Source organism: Alosa sapidissima, chromosome 9 (genome assembly GCF_018492685.1).
Source record: "Alosa sapidissima isolate fAloSap1 chromosome 9, fAloSap1.pri, whole genome shotgun sequence".
Taxonomy (NCBI): Eukaryota; Metazoa; Chordata; class Actinopteri; order Clupeiformes; family Clupeidae; genus Alosa; species Alosa sapidissima.
The window spans coordinates 14988678-15006953 of NC_055965.1; the positions used below are offsets into that span (position 1 = coordinate 14988678).

General features: G+C 43.6%; 6 protein-coding genes across 8 annotated transcripts; 2 read left to right on the top strand and 4 right to left on the bottom strand.

The window, feature by feature from the left end:
- Positions 1-1618: 1618 nt before the first annotated feature.
- Positions 1619-2112, top strand: LOC121718371 (histone H2A). The gene has a single exon (XM_042103403.1). The coding sequence runs from the start codon at positions 1673-1675 to the stop codon at positions 2048-2050; it is 378 nt and encodes a 125-aa protein (XP_041959337.1). The 5' UTR covers positions 1619-1672; the 3' UTR covers positions 2051-2112.
- A 707-nt stretch (positions 2113-2819) lies between these two features.
- On the top strand, positions 2820-3234 carry LOC121718363 (histone H3). The gene has a single exon (XM_042103394.1). It carries the CDS (start codon positions 2820-2822, stop codon positions 3228-3230), a length of 411 nt encoding a protein of 136 aa, XP_041959328.1. The 3' UTR covers positions 3231-3234.
- A 935-nt stretch (positions 3235-4169) lies between these two features.
- LOC121718389 (histone H2B-like) lies at positions 4170-4544 on the bottom strand. The gene has a single exon (XM_042103421.1). It carries the CDS (start codon positions 4542-4544, stop codon positions 4170-4172), a length of 375 nt encoding a protein of 124 aa, XP_041959355.1.
- Positions 4545-5594: 1050 nt separating this feature from the next.
- Positions 5595-5907, bottom strand: LOC121718396 (histone H4). The gene has a single exon (XM_042103430.1). The coding sequence runs from the start codon at positions 5905-5907 to the stop codon at positions 5596-5598; it is 312 nt and encodes a 103-aa protein (XP_041959364.1). The 3' UTR covers position 5595.
- A 4620-nt stretch (positions 5908-10527) lies between these two features.
- Positions 10528-15302, bottom strand: LOC121718283. Of its 3 annotated transcripts, none has more exons than XM_042103231.1 (8): positions 14948-15300; positions 13677-14607; positions 13231-13408; positions 12925-13030; positions 12420-12655; positions 12013-12171; positions 11099-11224; positions 10528-10799 (listed from the first exon to the last, which is right to left on the bottom strand). In XM_042103231.1, the coding sequence occupies exons 1-8, from the start codon at positions 15086-15088 to the stop codon at positions 10793-10795; spliced, it is 1884 nt and encodes a 627-aa protein (XP_041959165.1). In that variant the 5' UTR covers positions 15089-15300; the 3' UTR covers positions 10528-10792. The 3 variants fall into 3 exon arrangements, 2 of the variants coding, with proteins under 2 accessions (XP_041959165.1, XP_041959164.1); XM_042103230.1 differs by having other exon boundaries at positions 10528-10931; XR_006033902.1 differs by lacking the exon at positions 10528-10799 and having other exon boundaries at positions 11107-11224; positions 11938-12171; positions 14948-15302.
- Positions 15303-16818: 1516 nt separating this feature from the next.
- On the bottom strand, positions 16819-17194 carry LOC121718378 (histone H2B-like). Its single transcript, XM_042103411.1, has one exon. The coding sequence runs from the start codon at positions 17191-17193 to the stop codon at positions 16819-16821; it is 375 nt and encodes a 124-aa protein (XP_041959345.1). The 5' UTR covers position 17194.
- Between the last annotated feature and the right edge of the window lie 1082 nt (positions 17195-18276).

Genomic DNA, 18276 nt, shown 5'->3' on the forward strand with positions numbered 1-18276 from the left:
CATATTTTGCTATTGTGTATAATTTAAGATGCTTTTTAAACTGTGCAATATGTTTGCAATCTTTGATCCTATCTGGTAAGTTGTTCCACAACTTCACCCCACAGACAGATATGCACATGCTTTTGAGTGTAGAGTGTACCGTTGGTTGCCTCAGTTTCAATCTCCCTCTTAAATTATAATCACATTGTGTTACATTTGCCAAAAACCATAAATTTGGTTTTCTTTACATTGAGTGATAATCTATTTATATCAAACCACAATTTCAACTTGGTTAACTCAGTAGAGACAACCTCCAACAACTGTTTGAGGTTCCCTCAAAATTTTTGAAAACTGGTAGAGCAGGGAAACTGGTCTGTAGTTATTGTAGAGATTTTTTTCACCTTCTTTGAAGATCGGAATTACCTTAGCAGTTTTCATTTTGGTTGGGAAGGAGCCCGTTTTAAGTGAAAGGTTACAGATATGTGCTAAGGGATCTGCTATATTAATAATAACTTTTTTTACTATTGTCATATCAATACCATTCCAGTCTGTTGATTTTGGACTTTGTCTAACCAAAGTCCTTTTAGGCAAGTCCCTCCACTCGGTGGCCATTTGACAACGCTTTTTGGGCACTCGTTGGGCATCCATTTCGGCAAAAATGCGCGTGCGCAAGGCTTCACGACACCAATCTTGCTCCAGCGGCGAGATCACAACACATGATTGGCTCAATGTATTCACATCACACCACATGATTGGCTCAATGTATTCACATGTCGACGTTTTGCCGAGGAAGGGGTGGGATATGTGTAGACAACAGCCATATTGGCGTGACAAACTAGCCCCATGCATTTCTATGGAGTATTTGTTGAGTGCTGTGTCTCCACATTAGAAAATCTCTGGTCTAACTCCACAACCACCACCTTGAAAGAACATGCTTCTCACAACAAACCAAGGGTAACATTCATGATTCTGTGTAGGCCTCACATCCTAGCTTAAGGGGGCACCAATTGAGGTGTAATGCATCTGCATGTTGTTCTATTCACGTTTCTCTAAATCACCTCTGGACATGAATGGAATCCAATTGAAGAGCAAAAAATCATATCTTCACACATATATGTGTGTTTATATATATATATTTTATCACATTTGCCATGTGCTGTACCTTTCCACAGATTATAAAAATTATAAATTGCTGTCACATGATAAAACGTGTTGGTTTCCTAGGGGTGGCTCATCTTACTCCTATGCCTGTTGGGTCGTGTATACAATTTTAAAATACATTATATTGGGTAATTTATTACGGTAACACGTCATAACTTCTATCTAATGCAACAGATGCATCCAAACATGAAACAAAGTACTACAAGTACCAAATGTGCCAAAATATCTCAGGACGTCTCGTTAGTTTACTGGGTATTATACGTTGAACATCTGGAAACTACTTCTCGAATTTGCTATACGTTTTCTTTTTTATAATTAAACTAACGGTATAAAAGGAAGGTGGAAGTGTTATACGCGCCAAATAGATTTCAAAATGACGTCATGCAATGAACTACACGTTGATTGGCTCTCACCTTTGTGTTCTCATCCAGTGAGGCACGGAGTAGCACCGTGGCGCTGTGGGATAAATAGACTTGCCTTGCCACAACTTTGCATTTGAGTATTCAGACGAACTCTCAACACCTACTGAAAAATGAGCGGCAGAGGCAAAACCGGTGGCAAGGCCAGAGCAAAGGCCAAGACTCGTTCATCCAGGGCTGGACTTCAGTTCCCCGTGGGCCGTGTCCACAGGCTGCTGCGTAAAGGCAACTATGCTCAGCGTGTCGGCGCTGGTGCACCAGTCTACTTGGCTGCTGTGCTTGAGTACCTGACTGCTGAGATTCTGGAGTTGGCCGGCAACGCTGCCCGTGACAACAAGAAGACTCGTATCATTCCCCGCCATCTGCAGCTGGCTGTACGTAACGACGAGGAGTTGAACAAGTTGCTCGGCGGAGTGACCATCGCTCAGGGTGGTGTACTGCCTAACATCCAGGCTGTGCTGCTGCCCAAGAAGACTGAGAAGTCCAAGTAAATCTGCTCCCTCCAAGTACCCTAAACAAAGGCTCTTTTAAGAGCCCCCCAAAAAACAATAAAAAAAAAAAACATTCCAAGTTGTCTTCGCCATTGACGTGTTTTGTGCAAAATCAAAAATATTTATTCACACCCGTACATACACAATGTACAAAGTCGTCGAGTAAACCGTGCTTTCCGGCCAATATCTGATCACTCTTACCCCAGAAAATGTCAACCACTAACTAAGACAAATAAGTCTGGTTGAAGAATATAAATCGTTCTTTCATTTATCACTCTGGACTGTTAGTTAATCATGAATGGCTGCGAGATGTTCCTGGGGCCTCGTAGTTCAAGGTGATGACAGTCTTGCAATTGGATCATTTAAATTATATATAAAAAATATGGTATATTCGTGGAAGCTTGGGGTTTTCTGTTTATAAACAAGCAACTATTTGTAGGCTTTAACGTAGTGAATACAAGCCATCGGTCATAATTTGTGTACATGACGTCTAACAAGTTAATTGTTTGTCGTGCTTGTTTCTATAACAGTCTACATGCACTGACCGATGGAATGTTTCAGTATGTTTCTTTTATTTATCATTTAAAACACAATGATATAGGCCATTACGGGGGTAAGCTTTGTATTTTGAATTTCAGGCGGCACTCGGATGACCAATCAGCGGCTCCCAACAACCTGACGTACAAGGGGGCAGGCTGAGACCGTAGGCCTTATATACCCAAGATTCGCAGTTGTAGCTATACTGTTCAATTCTGAAGAATAAGTAGCAATGGCCAGAACCAAGCAAACTGCCCGCAAATCTACCGGAGGAAAGGCTCCGAGGAAGCAGCTCGCCACCAAGGCTGCGCGTAAAAGCGCACCTGCCACCGGTGGCGTGAAGAAGCCTCACCGTTACAGGCCTGGCACCGTAGCTTTGAGAGAAATCCGTCGTTACCAGAAGTCTACTGAGCTGCTGATCCGCAAGCTGCCCTTCCAGCGTCTGGTCAGAGAAATCGCTCAGGATTTCAAGACCGATCTGCGCTTCCAGAGCTCTGCTGTCATGGCTCTTCAGGAGGCTAGCGAGGCTTACCTCGTCGGTCTGTTCGAGGACACCAACCTGTGCGCCATCCACGCCAAGAGAGTGACCATCATGCCCAAGGACATCCAGCTGGCTCGTCGTATCCGTGGGGAGCGTGCTTAAGTGATTTGAAGTCAATAACTGAAAATTCAAAGGCTCTTTTAAGAGCCACCCAAACATGTAAAAAAGCTGGTTTCCATGTCTTGGTTAAATTGGTTCATGGGTAGTCGTACTATTCTTTGGCATATCTGCATGGTTCGGTATTTTGTAGTAAGTGTCGCGTCTTCATTGCTAAATGCACTGCCAACATGCAAGAGGGATCGATGCTAGCAAGTTAAACGTAATCTACACTCCGATGATCCCTCATATGATGTAGTCATGTCCCCTTCACACGAATTTAAGTTTCGGACTTTTGACCAGAGCCACACAAAAGGAAGTTTAATCTCGTTTTGCCATGACGAGATCAAACTAGACATATTGACATTAAACTCCAATATTCGTGAATGAAGTTGAAATATCGGGTAGACTAATCTCGACATCCCATATTTATTCTTGACATTCAAACGTGGTATAGCAGGCTACAGTAAATACACAAATGAGACCAGTGCAACACCGCTGTAGTCTTCCTTATCCAGTCTTCCTTCCTGGTCAGTGTTTCTACCACTATCGTGCAGTTTCTCTCTCTCCAAACCACACTAGGAGTTAATCATGTCCTTTGATGGCGTTTGGAGCATCACTCAGCCGTGGCAAAACACGGGCAATATGGTAAATAAAAGGTTCTAAGTGTAGGCTACGCATTCTACCTAATCCAGGAAGTAAACGGCTTTGGATACCTGTTCGGTCCAGCGAAATATGCTCTTTAAACAAATGTATCGTCCCTGTCTGGACACATGTGTTAAAAACAAGTTGTGCCGTTTTCGACATATTGGTTTTAAGAGTGGGCGCTTTCTCAGATAACTGTTGAATGCAAATGAATGCAGTGCAGTATTGGAATTACTTTTCAAAGAGAACGTGGTGGCTCTTAAAAGAGCCTTTGGATTAAAGCGCGTTCAAAGTCTGGCTTTACTTGGAGCTGGTATACTTGGTGACGGCCTTGGTTCCTTCGGACACGGCGTGCTTGGCCAGCTCACCGGGCAGAAGCAGACGCACTGCGGTCTGGATCTCTCTGGAAGAGATGGTAGAGCGCTTGTTGTAGTGAGCCAAGCGTGAAGCCTCTCCAGCAATGCGCTCGAAGATGTCGTTCACGAAGGAGTTCATAATGCCCATAGCCTTGGAAGAGATACCGGTGTCAGGATGGACCTGCTTCAAGACTTTGTACACGTAGATAGCATAGCTCTCCTTCCTGCTCTTTCTGCGTTTCTTACCACCCTTGCCGGCGGTCTTTGTCACGGCTTTCTTGGAGCCCTTCTTTGGAGCAGGTTTCGCTGGATCAGGCATGTTGATGTCTCGACTGTCTGTTAGATAAACTGACTCTTCAAGTCACCCTGTATATGTGTGTTTTATGCAAATAGAGGACTGCGTCACTTTACACGCCCACGGCCAGAATTCTCTGTCATTTCCCTCCGAAATCAAATACCCACACGGTTGGTCGTTTTGAATCGAAGGAGGCAGAGGCGAGAAGGTTAGCACCACCCACAGATAATCGGTTTACAGTACACCACCTTCTTTTGTTCTTATTTCCCTCACTTTTCTTTTGAATGACAGGAATCCTTCGAAATGGCAAAAAACATTAAGCGTTACAAATCAGTTAGTTTTTCTCAGTGTTCCTGATTTCTCGAATTATGATTAAAAATGTATTAACTGATCAACAAAACTAGGGTAAAAAGGACAACAAACTGTTCTGTACTGCACTGTGGCTTCTACAGCATGGTGTGAAGGGAAATGACAAATTTACAGTAAAATATAGGAAAACTGTATTTACTGTAAAAATGAATCTTTCTATACACCCTGACGTTCCTGTCTGTCAAGCCACATGTATGCTTGACAGATTATGAAAACTAGTTGACACCAACTACTTTAAGACTTTGTAATGGCACACGCGACTTTTCACCATGCATTTTCGTTTTGTTGTTTCTGCAGACGATTTGGTTCCATCATTTGTGAACCCTAAGTTTAGACTTAATTTATGTCATTCTATAGCGCAGTCATGGGTCGCACTTCATACATATGAGAGATTATGTTCTGCATTCAGATTATGATATGCAAATGTTCTGGCGCTTCTTGGGTTGTTTTCATATGAATACATGGTTTTCTTTTGGCCACCACGGGATGAGGACTGCACGTCTGAGCGTCTCATGAGATGGCAATGCACCAGTCAAATCGTGCGACAACATATTATATTGCCGACAGGCAACAGCATGCAAGTGGTTTATTTATAGATTTTTCATAATTCAAACTTCCCTATACTTAATGGAACACAACTTTTTATGAGAAACTGGGTGGCTCTTAAAAGAGCCTTTGTGTATAAATCGAGAAACAAAGCTGATCTTTATCCACCAAAACCGTACAGTGTACGACCCTGGCGTTTCAGAGCATAGACGACGTCCATGGCGGTCACGGTCTTTCTCTTGGCGTGCTCGGTGTAGGTGACGGCATCACGAATAACGTTCTCGAGAAAAACCTTCAACACACCACGGGTCTCCTCGTAGATGAGACCCGAGATACGCTTCACACCACCACGGCGGGCAAGACGCCTGATTGCAGGCTTGGTAATTCCCTGGATGTTATCACGAAGAACTTTGCGGTGACGCTTTGCGCCTCCTTTTCCAAGACCTTTGCCTCCTTTGCCTCTACCGGACATCTTTCAAAATTCTTGCGACCGAGAGTTGCACGAATGTAAAGCAACTATGGCTCGCAGCTCATACTACTTTCCACAGAGAGGACCTTGTTGAAAACTACTAAGCACTGCCCCTTCACTCTCCCTCATTTTGATGAATGGAGTGTGCGCGGGCATTTAGGCGAATATACGTCACCGAAAAAACGCCCACATCTGAGCTTCACCCCACCCCACATCACAATGAAACAAAGTTGGACCGACATTGTTACTTTGCACAACTGTTTTTTGTTTTTGTTTTTTATTTTCTATCACAATTCGACACAGGACAGGCATACTTAATCTTTGTGCGGTCTCCGAGTCACATTTACCCTTTTTATTTGTTTCTAAGAAAAAAAAACTGTACAAGAATGTTTTTTCTTCCTGATAATGGCCTTACCAATTTGGTAAGGCCATTATCAGGAACATACCCCTACACATTTGCAACCTTCAAAAGATGTTTGGGTGAAATTGACCCAAAGACACATGAAACACAGATGTAAAAAAAAACACAATAGACACACACACACACATGCTCGCACACACACTCACACACATACTCTCACTCACTTACATGCTAAAGTTTTTTCAAACCTAGCCCAGAAGTTCCTGTTGTCCTGCAGTCTTTACACTTTACTCACTTTCACCAGAGACTTTTTTTAATGTGGAGACACAGCACTCAAAAAATACTCCATAGAAATGCATGGGGCTAGTTTGTCACGCCAATATGGCCGTTGTCTACACATATCCCACCCCTTCCTCGGGATAACGTCGACATGGGAATACATTGATCCAATCATGTGGTGTGATGTGAATACATTGAGCCAATCATGTGGTGTGTTGTGAAGACATCATGCCAATCATGTGTTGTGATCTCGCCGCTGGAGCAAGATTGGTGTCGTGAAGCCTTGCGCACGCGCATTTCTGCCGAATAGGATGCCCGATGAGTGCCCAAAAAGCGTTGCAATATGGCCGCCGAGTGGAGGGACTTGCCTAAAAGGACTTTGCTTTCACTCTCATGTTGTTTCTAAGTTAGAGTTTCTGAAGACTCCTCTTCCACTTGTCCCACTCTCGTCCAGTCCTTGCTTCATGGTTCTCTGAACAGATAATCTTTTTTAATATTTTCTCAATCTGTAGTCTCTCGCTCAAGATGGTGGTGAATTACTGTACTGAAGGGCCTATACAGGGAATTTATCTATACACTGTCAGGTAGAGCAGCTATTATGAATATTTGAGGGTGTTGAAATACCAACAATATGTTATAACATTGTGCTGGATCGATACAGAGTAAATACTGAAGGACTGCAGGACATTTTAGCATGTATGCAGAGACTTTTTCTCATGAGGAGACACAACACTCAAAAAAACTCCACTGAAATGCATGGGGTTATGGGTCTATCCACTTGTCTCGTAAGTCCCCCTCCGGAGTTGGAAAGTGTAAATTACCCAGCTTTCTTGCGGCATTTCACTGAGGCACGCCCCATTTAACTCGGAGCTCTTGAGGGTACCCACAAAGTCCTTATAGGCAAGTCCCTCCACTTGACGGCCATATTGCAACGCTTTTTGGGCACTTATCGGGCATCTATTTCGGCAGAAATGCGCGTGCGCAAGGCTTCTTGACACCAACCTTGCTCCAGCGGCGAGATCACAACACATGATTGGCACAGTGTCTTCACAACACACCACATGATTGGCTCAATGTATTCACATGTCGACGTTTTGCCGCGGAAGGGGTGGGATTAGACAAGTGCCATTTTGGTGTTACAAACTAAGTCCATGCATTTCTATGGAGGGTTTTTTGAGTGCTGTGTCTCCTCGTTAGAAAGTCTCTGGTAGTAAATGTAATGTTTTGTTTTCGATCGGGTTTTCTAAAGAGGCTAATGTAGCTAACAATAACAATGCATACCATAACAATGCATACCAACGGGCCTGGCTCTTTGCCGTTGCGGTCAAGCTGCAGGGTTAGTACCCTGGAGACCCGGGTTTAAGACCGGGTGGGGTCACAGCTCTCTCCATTCGCTACAGTGAGTATGTGTGTGTGGGTGTGTGTGCGAGCATGTGTGTGTGTGTGTGTTCATGCAAATGAACGGGAGTTAGCGTCTTCTTTAGTGCACCCGATGGGAACCAAAGAGAGGAGGGTTTATTTGCAGTCTATCAGAAATGAGGGCAATTACAGACACAATGCAGAGGTGATCAGGACCGGCAGGGGTGAACTAGTTCCCCGAAAAAGACCAATGACGAAGGCAGAACGCTCTGATTTTTTGCATTGTTTGTTTTGCCATGGAGAAAGAGAGGAAAAAGTCTGCAACACTAGTATATGCTCCCAATAGTTATGTTTTTATTACCGTGACGTTTCAAGCCAGCTCAAGCCCTTCATCAGACGTCATTGGTGTTTTGCCATGGACTCTTTCTGAGAAAAGTTTTAAGGCGACATCACAAAACATGTCCAATGAAACCCAAAAGTTCATGCACAACCCCTGGCAACAGTAGAAAGAACAGAGGCACACTCAAGGGCTTGATACTCATACAAATATGTATTGAGAGCCGAGGTTATTACAATAAGTCTACGGAAGGTTGCGAAACTTGGAAAGAAACACCTGAATGAGAGGAAATGATGAGATGGTTGACTAAGCTGTGGATTTCCAGAAGGTACATGAAACCAGATGGTCTGACTATATATCCTCGACTGCAGTCAGAACGAGGCCAAATGGAACGCTCCGATGATCCTTCCATTTACGGAGGATATCCAAAAACTTCATTTGTACTTGGGCTCCAAGAATGATGAGTATCCCAAACTTCTTCCTTTGACCCTTCAGATGTTAAGATGGTCATGTTTAGCCCAGACATGTTTGGAAAGTGTTTTTCTACTTTTACAACCACACAAAGACATAGGCTGGGCATTAAGTGAAACGGAAAAACAGCTCTGTTGGCATTTTTCTAGAATCAAGACAAGGGGCAAACGTGGACGCAAAGTGTCCATACTCCTGACCCCAAAGATGGTCTGCTCATTAGATTGGCTTGTCAAGACAAGAGAGAAGTGCGGCATACAGAAGGACAACCCATTCTTCTTTGCCAGACCCGGCTCAATGTTTCATCACAGAGGCTCAGACTGCCTTCGCACATGTTTACAATAGAAGGATATACTCTTCATTCTAACTCATCAACTTCAAAACTATCTTACAATCACACAGTAGCAGAATAATAAACAAATTTAAAATTTGTTTTTCTCCAGACTTACCACTAATCACCTTATTATTAAGAGGAACACAACACAAATAATTATGCAGTCCTAAATGTCTATGCTGTTCAAACACCACTAGACCTCATTTCCTAATTTTGACAGGGGAATCTCATGCTTACAGACCCATAAGATAGATAGATAGATACTTTATTGATCCCCAAGGGGAATCTCCCCCTTACAAAAATTAAATGTTTGTGGCAGATTTGCAGCAAACTTGTGAGTGAACTTTGTGGGAGACAAATGAGTTCACTAGAAAATATCGCCAGAAGTTTGCCAGTGTTGGCCGCTAGAGGCAAACTTCCAGCAAGTTTGGCACTAGTGGCAAATGTGTTCGCCAGTGATTTGCCATCACACTTCGCCAATAATGGCAAACTTCCAGTGAACTACTGTTGACAAACCTAATTTGCATAATGGCATTGCTGCAAATTTGCTGCAACATTACCAAAGTTAACCGCAACTGTTTGCCAGAAACCTAATTTTAATGTAAAAATATGACCTGCGTCAACTTCGCCAGAAACCTGAAATTTCTGTAAGGGCCTGCCACGCACAAATCATCAGACAATCTCCTCACACACCAACTCATTGTTGCACCTTCGCAGAGCTGTAAAGGCATCACTTATAATTAAATTTCAAGGGTGATGAGCACACACACACACACACACACACACACACAGACATCCCAGCTAGAGCAGGTCTGTCACCCACATCACACACAAAGAGAAATGTCTTTCTTATATAGACTCTTTTCGTTGAAATTGACACAAAATGTGTTGTCTCTGAGCATCATTTTAACACATCACTTTTTAGAATGGATTACTGAAGCCCAAGTGAAGTTCCTACTCCATCCTATTCTTTTCTTTCCACAAAAATTGTAATTTACGTTTATTATTATTATTATTATTATTATTATTATGACCGCCGCGCAGCGAAGCGCCCCGGTCTTTCAGTGTCCCGGGAATCCTTGTCAGTGTACGTCACTAAATGTACACACACACACATACATACACACACACACACACACACACACACACACACACACCCACACACATAATATAAACATAACACAAACAATCAAGAATTTCTCAGAATTATGAACAGGCAAGATGGAGGTGGGGTTGTATAAAATGACATTTACATGTGAAATCTATGAACTAATCATGTTTTGGTACTTGTTGTCTAGCAGATACCAGTGAGAATTGAGTGTGGATAATGCAATTTAGTGAGACAGTTAGAATCATATAGGCCTTTCAGCGTGATTTCTTTTTGTGGAAAAAAAGTGCTGGACTGGGCGGCGGTCATATTTTGTACCACTCTGCGGTACATCTAGTTATTAGCGATTTTGAGCCAAATGAGTCAGAAAAAGGCACTGAACTTTTCCCCCTTTATTTTCAACTTGTTTCAGGAAAAGGAAACTTTTGAAAAAGATGTGAAAAAGAAACAAAATACAAATTAGGCCTATGTGAAAATAGATGTTTGAATGCTGTAGCTGGTTGGGGGCTGTAGAGCTGCTTGAGAGTGAATGAGAGCAGACTGGAATGGGAGGAGGAGCTTGGCCTTGCTGGAATGCTGCTGGTGGGCTTCTGCTGGTCTAGATGATCCTTTGTTGATGCCAGAAGTCCTTCTTAATTTGGATCAGCGACTATGTAGGGATGGTGTATTGCTTAAGACGCATTCTCATTTTTTTGATCACAACAAGGTGATTGAAAAGCACATTTTTCAAAATGTTCAGGGTTGTGTATAGACCAGTATTTGTTTATTTCAATGGATATTTCTGTACGGGGGTGGCAAAATGACACATTACTAAGACATTTCCCTCTGGATTCTCTGAGGTTAAATTATAATAAGTAGAAATGTTGGCAAATTTGGCAGATTGGCAGATTTTGACAATTATAGATAAATGCTATGTGTTAATGGTGTCCTCCAACGGTTTGCACCCACTTTTTTTGGCATTTCTTGATGATGTCCCTGACGGTCCCTTGATCTCTCTGAGGGGCGAACCTGTCCACCATCTTGATAAGGTCAGGATGGGAAGCCAAGAATGCCAGCGTGTTACGGGCATGGGTCCTGTTTAAGACACAAACAATACATCAACGCCAATAATGACAGCATTAAAACAATAATTGTGATGTTTTTGTACGTTAAATTAACATTCAAAATATGTTTGATGCCACAATGACTTTTCATAGGCAGAACCGCATGCCTATTTTCATTTCATAAGAGGGCATGAGACACACACTCTCTATTTAAGACAGTGGAGTAGAATCATTTGACCGACATCACACTTGACACGCTTGGCACATTAGCTGAATACATTTGAAGTGGCTAAGCCAGACATCACATTTAGGGAGAGTCAATCAATCTACTCCAAACTTCTCTGTCATCAAATTTTGAATTACATTATTAATTCTATGTAGTATTGATATATGACATGACATGGCTTTTGGATACCACATAATAAGTTGATTGTTTGGTTCGGTTAGCTGAGTGTTTATTTAGAAACTAGAAGCAAAGTCCTTTTAGGCCAGTCCCTCCACTTAGCGGCCTTTTATTGTAAGACTTTTTGGGCACTTATCGGGCATCTATTTCGGCAGAAATGGGCGTGCACAAGGCTTCACAACACCAACCTTGCTCCAGCGGCGAGATCCCAACACGTGATTGGCACGATGTCTTCACAACACACCACATGATTGGCTCAATGTATTCACATGTCAACGTTTTGCCGCGGAAAGAGGGTGGGATATGTGTAGATAACAGCCATTTTGGCGTTACAAACTAACCCCATGCATTTCTATGGAGGATTTTTTGAGTGCTGTGTCTCATTAGAAAGTCTCTGCTAGAAGTAGTGCTCCCACCTGACTTCCTGTGCACTGTCGAGCGCCAGGTAGCTGATGGAGTGAATGAAGCGGTCAGTCAGGTCCTTTTTCCCTGACAGGACGCGGGATGCCCCCATGATCTCTGCCAGTCTCTCCAGGAACTGTGCAGTGGTCTTCCTCACGGCCGCATTACGGTGCCTAAGAAGTAGAGAACCATTGAGACAAACCAAGGGAAACACAGAGACAGAGAATGAGTAAGCCAGAGAACCAGAGGAGACAAAGAACCACAGAGCCAGGAGAGACAGGTGAGAAACCAGGTGAAACAGAGAACCAATTAACAGTTGTTGTGGACTAGAGGAACCATTAGTATCATCAGTACCACAGAGAACCAATAAACTTCAGAAAGTCTGAAGTAAAGGCTCATCAGGGTTCTCTCTCCCCCTCACCTGAGCCCTGTGTTGATGAGGGCGTTCATGCTGCGAGAGGGGGTGACGTTGAGCACCATGTACCCCAGTGCCAGCTCCATGTCCTCCCTGATGAAGCCGCTGGCCTCTCCAGCTTTCGGCAGCAGTGTCTGGGCTGTGCCCTCGGCCTCTGTGTCCATGCCTCGCCCCAGGTGAGCGTGCAGGTGGGCCAGCGTAATCATGGCAGCGCGGGACACCATTGAGCGCAGGTTCTTCACCTGGGTGTGTTGAGAAAGGTAGAATTATAAAATGTTACAAGCTGTCTCAAAAATACTCAAAAAAACACAGAGAAAGTTTGTTACAACGGTGTTCTAATACTGTCTAAAAAATTGAGTCCAGGCACAACATGATTATACATTGTAGTGGCACCAAGACGAGTACTGAAAGTGTGCTGTAAAACTAAGTCATTTGAATACATATTCTCAGGTCTGAAACAGAACAAATGCAACATGAGCTCCATCTTGTTTTCCAGCAGAGAGCCTCTGACCTCGCGGTAGACGGCCAGACACACATCATGCAGCCTGGGCAGCAGCACCTCAACGTGGTGCTGGGACAGAGACCTGATGGATATCAGGGCCTCGATCTTCTGCTCCCTGCAGAAACAACAACACACACACAACTCAGAGGAGCATATACAGTACTTGGTCATACTAGGCTGTCTTAAAAATAAGACACTCTTTGCACAGAAATCATTTGTCTCAAGTAAATATGTTAAAGTAGCCTATCATAGCTATATCTTATAATTTGCATAGATTTAATGTGTTAGCCTAGCCTATTTTGGCTATACTCCCACCAGTCATCCTCTCTGAGCAGCCTGAAGGCCTGCAGGATGGCCTCCTCGGGACAGGACACAGGGGGCAGTTTGGCCAGCTCTGGGAGCTCCCTGATCTGCTGGGTGCTGCTTGTTTGCTTCTCTATCACTCTCTTCTTCTTCACCTCCTTCCCTGCCAGACACTCCACGGACTTTTGCTCTGGGAGGTCAAAGGTCAAATCTGTTTGTCTCTCTACACTGCTATGGCAAATTATGCTATGGACTGATGTTTGAGTAATGTTGTCACGACTGTATGAGATGGTCTGCATGTGCTCCTTGGCTACACTCATGTGTTATTAAGTTTGATTTGTAGATCCTATTCCTGTGTTGCAACTAAATATATATCAGACACAGTGTGTGTCAGTGAGAGTGTGTGTGTGTAGGAAGGTTAGGGATATGTATCTAACTTTACCGACTTCACTGCTCACCTGTCACAGCAGTGGCCACACTAACTGAAGCCGTCTTCTTGAGGCGGGGTAGTCTACTGACGAACCGTCTCTGATTGGTTATCTGGGGTTTTGCTGTCTCTGGGGGGGAGGGGACAGCATGGCCAATGGGTGGAGTGGGGGTGTTGAGGAAGGGCAGAGCGCGCAGTGCGGACGGGGTCCTGAGGTCCACAGGGCTGAGGCTGCTCGTTGAACTGCCTGCACGGTCAGAAGCACTGGCATTGCCACTGAGGACACTGTTACAGCGGAGACTGGTGAGTCTGATCTCCTCAGCAACACGCAGGGCCTCCAGTCGGAGGTTCTCAGGGATCTGGTAGACGTTTAGGGGTTCCAGCACACACCCCATATCCTGCTCCTGCTGGGGTTGACAACCGTCATGGTTTTGGCCACTGTTAATGTTGTCCTGTTGACTGCTGGTTTTCAGGCCAACATCTTGAACAGTTTTAATACAGCGCCTGGCCTTGATCTTCTTCGGCTCGTTGTTATGACTTTTGCCCGTTGCCTTGGTGATGACAGGTGGAGCAGGTGCCATGCTGCAATTGGCAACGCCACTCGGGGCTCTGTTGTGATGGAGTGGCATCAGTGGGTGAGCGCGATCAAGGCCAGTCAAATTCTTCCTACTTAGGGAATGCGGAGCACCTCCTTGTGGAATTGCAGAGAGCCGTCTGTCACCTAGCAACAGCTGGACCGGGTCCTGGCCCTGGGCAAGCGCAGGCAAGGAGGGGAATGAGCCACAGGACTGCTGCTGCTGGGCTCGTGCAGGGGTGATAGGGGGCAACAGATCATGCTGAACAGACGCTACACCGGCTCTGAGCGGCTGGAGAGAGCCGCAGAGCATTGTGGGATTGTGGTCTGGCAGCATCACAGGCACAAGATGAGGATGGAGATGTGGGTGAAGCAGCTGATGATGACACTGTAGACAGGGAGGAGGAAACATGTCAAACATGGCCACCACCTGCACCCAACACCACAACCCCCCCCCCCACACACACACACACACACACACACACACACACACACACACACACACACACACACACACACACACACACACACAGTTCTTTAGGCCTATATGAACCTAACATGAAAGTTACTATAAGTAGCCCATGGTATGATTTCTAAAATTGATTAACAGCCAGATTGAGCCAAAGCTGTATTCGTATTTGGCCCCAGGGAATATGGGCTATTAAATTTACATACCCGTAGTAGCTTAGGCTATATTGTACTACTACTAGATTTTATAGGGAACTCACACATGCTGGGAAGCAGGTCCTGGAGCCGGTGTACTGCATCCGCTCCAGGTTTTCCCTCAGGAGTTGCTGCATTATGTGTTTCATCTCCTGGTTTTGGGCATGGAGTCTATCCAACTCCTCTTCAAGGCTTTGGGAATCCATTGAACTGAAAATGTCCAATTCACTGACTGGAGCTACACATACGATGAAAATGGGCTGAAGTTAAACGTCCTGAACTTAAAATATAATATGGTATCAAATTAGGAAAATTATGATGTAAAAGATATATATCTTCGAATATAATCGAAACGGGAAAACAAGCGTGTATATCTAACTGAGATGTTGCAACAAGTGAAGCAAAGCAGTATTTTGGCGGAGGATGACAGCTGCGCTATTGTGAACTCACCATTATGACGTAACGAGTTCCAATTCACAAATCGCCTCTGTCTACATATAGATAAACTAACCAATAAACATCAGTAAATGCAACCTCATGTAGTCTTCTTAGGCTACCTTCTCAGGCTTGATAGCAAGCAAATTAGTCAGTATGAATTAATTGATAGTTACAGGCCTACTTAATCTTGTGCTAAACCGCTATTAAGTAAAATACAAATATAAATGAAGGACTACGGTTTGATATCATTATTTCACTCCAAAACACGTAAAATCAACCACTGAACAAGAACGGTCATCAACCCTGTAAGGCAATTTGTCAAAGTGAAACCAAATTCCTGAATCTGCAGATTCTGAAGCTTAACCGGATGATAATGGAGAACTTTACCTTCAAGCCTACATACAATTATTTGCAGTACGTGTTTTAACTGTAAATTTGTATATTTTACACAATGTTGTGAAATGGTTTCTGTCAACAAATTGCAGTTCAGTTAAATAAATATTGTTTTACATGAGAAATATGTTGCACACACGTTAATAATGATTCGAGAAAACTGCAATCATGAACTGAAACGCTAAATGTAAAACTATGTTGCAGATTTCAAAGGATTCCCTCCCTTCAGAAGAAAAGTGCGGGAAAATAACAAAAGATGGTGTAAACTAGTGGTCTGGGGGTGGTGCTAACCTTTCACTGACGGCCCCCCCAAAAACAAAATGACCAACCGTGTCTGAGTATTTGGTTTCGGAGGGAAATTATACAGCCATTTTGGTCGTGAGTGTGTGAAGTGACGCAGTCCTCTATTTGCATATAACCTGGAATGTATACCAGATAACTTTATGAGGAGCCCGGCCATTATAAATGAATGGGTGAGAAAATGGTCAGTGTATTAAATTGATTGCAGACACATACTTATTGATCATATGGACTGTATATGTGCTACATTAAAACACACTCACTCTTTGCTTCTTTGCCAGCCCCCACTGGAACCTTATTTTCCCAATATTGTCTTCCCCCTTCTGACTTGCACGAGCTCAGGTCAGTGAGGCCTGAAGACCTGGCAAATGGAAGTGCAAAACTATTTTTTATATCAGAGACTTTCTAATGAGACGACACAGCACTCAAAAAAACCTCCATAGAAATGCATGGGGTTAGTTTGTAACGCCAATAATGCATATGGCAGTTGTGGCACCATAAATCATTAGAACCGCTTAGTTATGTGTATGCTTAACATATATGCGTTTAAACCCAGACCAAAACACCGGAACACTAAGCAACCCAAATGCGTAAGTACCCATGTTCACAGCAAACCAAATAGGGCTAACAGTATTGAGCAGATTTTAGATCCTTAACAGATGCAGATTAATCATATTTCAAAGTCTTTGATAAATTGATTAGCAGTAATGAGTCCTTACAGGTAAGTAGGATTACTGGAATTACTTTTCAAAAGAATGTGGGTGGCTCTTAAAAGAGCCTTTGTGTTGAAGAACGTGTTAACACTTTACTTGGAGCTGGTATATTTTGTGACGGCTTTTGTTCCCTCGGACACGGCGTGCTTGGCCAGTTCACCGGGCAGAAGCAGACGCACTGCAGTCTGGATCTCCCTGGAAGAGATGGTGGAGCGCTTGTTGTAGTGAGCCAAACGGGAAGCCTCTCCAGCAATGCGCTCGAAGATGTCGTTCACGAAGGAGTTCATGATACCCATAGCCTTGGAAGAGATACCGGTGTCAGGGTGGACCTGCTTCAAGACTTTGTACACGTAGATGGCATAGCTCTCCTTCCTGGACTTTCTGCGTTTCTTCCCTCCTTTGCTGGCAGTCTTGGTCACGGCTTTTTTGGAGCCCTTCTTAGGCGCAGGCTTGGCTGGATCGGGCATACTGATGTCTCAAGCGTTAGTTTGTTAATTAGACTCCTCATGAAGTTATCTGGTATATATTCCAGGTTATATGCAAATAGAGGACTGCGTCACTTCACACACTCACGACCAGAATGGCTGTATAATTTCCCTCCGAAACCAAATACTCTGACACGGTTGGTCATTTTGTATCGGGGGGCAGTCAGTGAAAGGTTAGCACCACCCACAGACCACTAGTTTACACCATCTTTTGTTATTTTCCCGCACTTTTCTTCTGAAGGGAGGGAATCCATTGAAATCTGCAACATAGTTTTACATTTAGCGTTTAAGTTCATGATTTTCTCGAATCATTATTTTTCTCGAATCATTATTTTTCTCGAATCATTATTAACGTGTGTGCAACATATTTCTCATGTAAAACAATATTTATTTAACTGAACTGCAATGTGTTGACAGAAACCATTACACAACATTGTGTAAAAGATACACATTTACAGTAAAACACAGGAAACAACAGAGACTTTCTACTGAGGAGACATTAATCCTCCATAGAAATGCATGGTAGTTTGTAACGCCAATATTGCATATGACAGTTGTCTACACATGTCCCACACCTTCTGCGGCAAAACGTCGACATGTGAATACATTGAGCATATCATGTGCTGTTTTATGAATACGTTGACCCAATCATCTGGTGTGTTGTGAAGACATCAGGCGTGTTCGTCTTCATGCAGATCTAGAGACAGATCTGACTTGATGTGATTGCATGCTGGGTTGAACACAATGGAGAGCTCACTTTGCAATTTTGTAACACACACTTTGCACAACTGTAGGCACAATCCACTGCACAGCACTCTTTTTGCGGAACTGTAAACACAACTTACTTCTTTACACTCAATTTCCAAATGATCAAAACACTCCTAGCAAATCTATGCAGATTATTTACACTATTTACACTATTTTGCCAACTCTCTGGCACACTTTCTCATGTCAAAACTGTGGAATCAGTTGGCCGACGACTCAATACAATGCCTTGTGTAGTCTAGAAGATTTCGTGAAATTGTCGGCTACTTATAGCCTACTAACTAGTTTTGAATGTTGAGA

What these genes read in the sequence shown, in the direction of transcription:
- LOC121718371 (XM_042103403.1), top strand. Translation starts at nt 1,673, where the DNA reads ATGAGCGGCAGAGGCAAAACCGGTGGCAAGGCCAGAGCAAAGGCCAAG.
- LOC121718363 (XM_042103394.1), top strand. Translation starts at nt 2,820, where the DNA reads ATGGCCAGAACCAAGCAAACTGCCCGCAAATCTACCGGAGGAAAGGCT.
- LOC121718389 (XM_042103421.1), bottom strand. Translation starts at nt 4,544, where the DNA reads ATGCCTGATCCAGCGAAACCTGCTCCAAAGAAGGGCTCCAAGAAAGCC.
- LOC121718396 (XM_042103430.1), bottom strand. Translation starts at nt 5,907, where the DNA reads ATGTCCGGTAGAGGCAAAGGAGGCAAAGGTCTTGGAAAAGGAGGCGCA.
- LOC121718283 (XM_042103230.1), bottom strand. Translation starts at nt 15,088, where the DNA reads ATGGATTCCCAAAGCCTTGAAGAGGAGTTGGATAGACTCCATGCCCAA. An exon ending in GTCTGGCCGTCTACCGCGAG is followed by an intron (nt 12,656 to 12,924) that starts GTCAGAGGCTCT and finishes CAACACACCCAG; the next exon opens with GTGAAGAACCTGCGCTCAAT. An exon ending in GACAGTGCACAGGAAGTCAG is followed by an intron (nt 11,225 to 12,012) that starts GTGGGAGCACTA and finishes TGTCTTAAACAG; the next exon opens with GACCCATGCCCGTAACACGC.
- LOC121718378 (XM_042103411.1), bottom strand. Translation starts at nt 17,193, where the DNA reads ATGCCCGATCCAGCCAAGCCTGCGCCTAAGAAGGGCTCCAAAAAAGCC.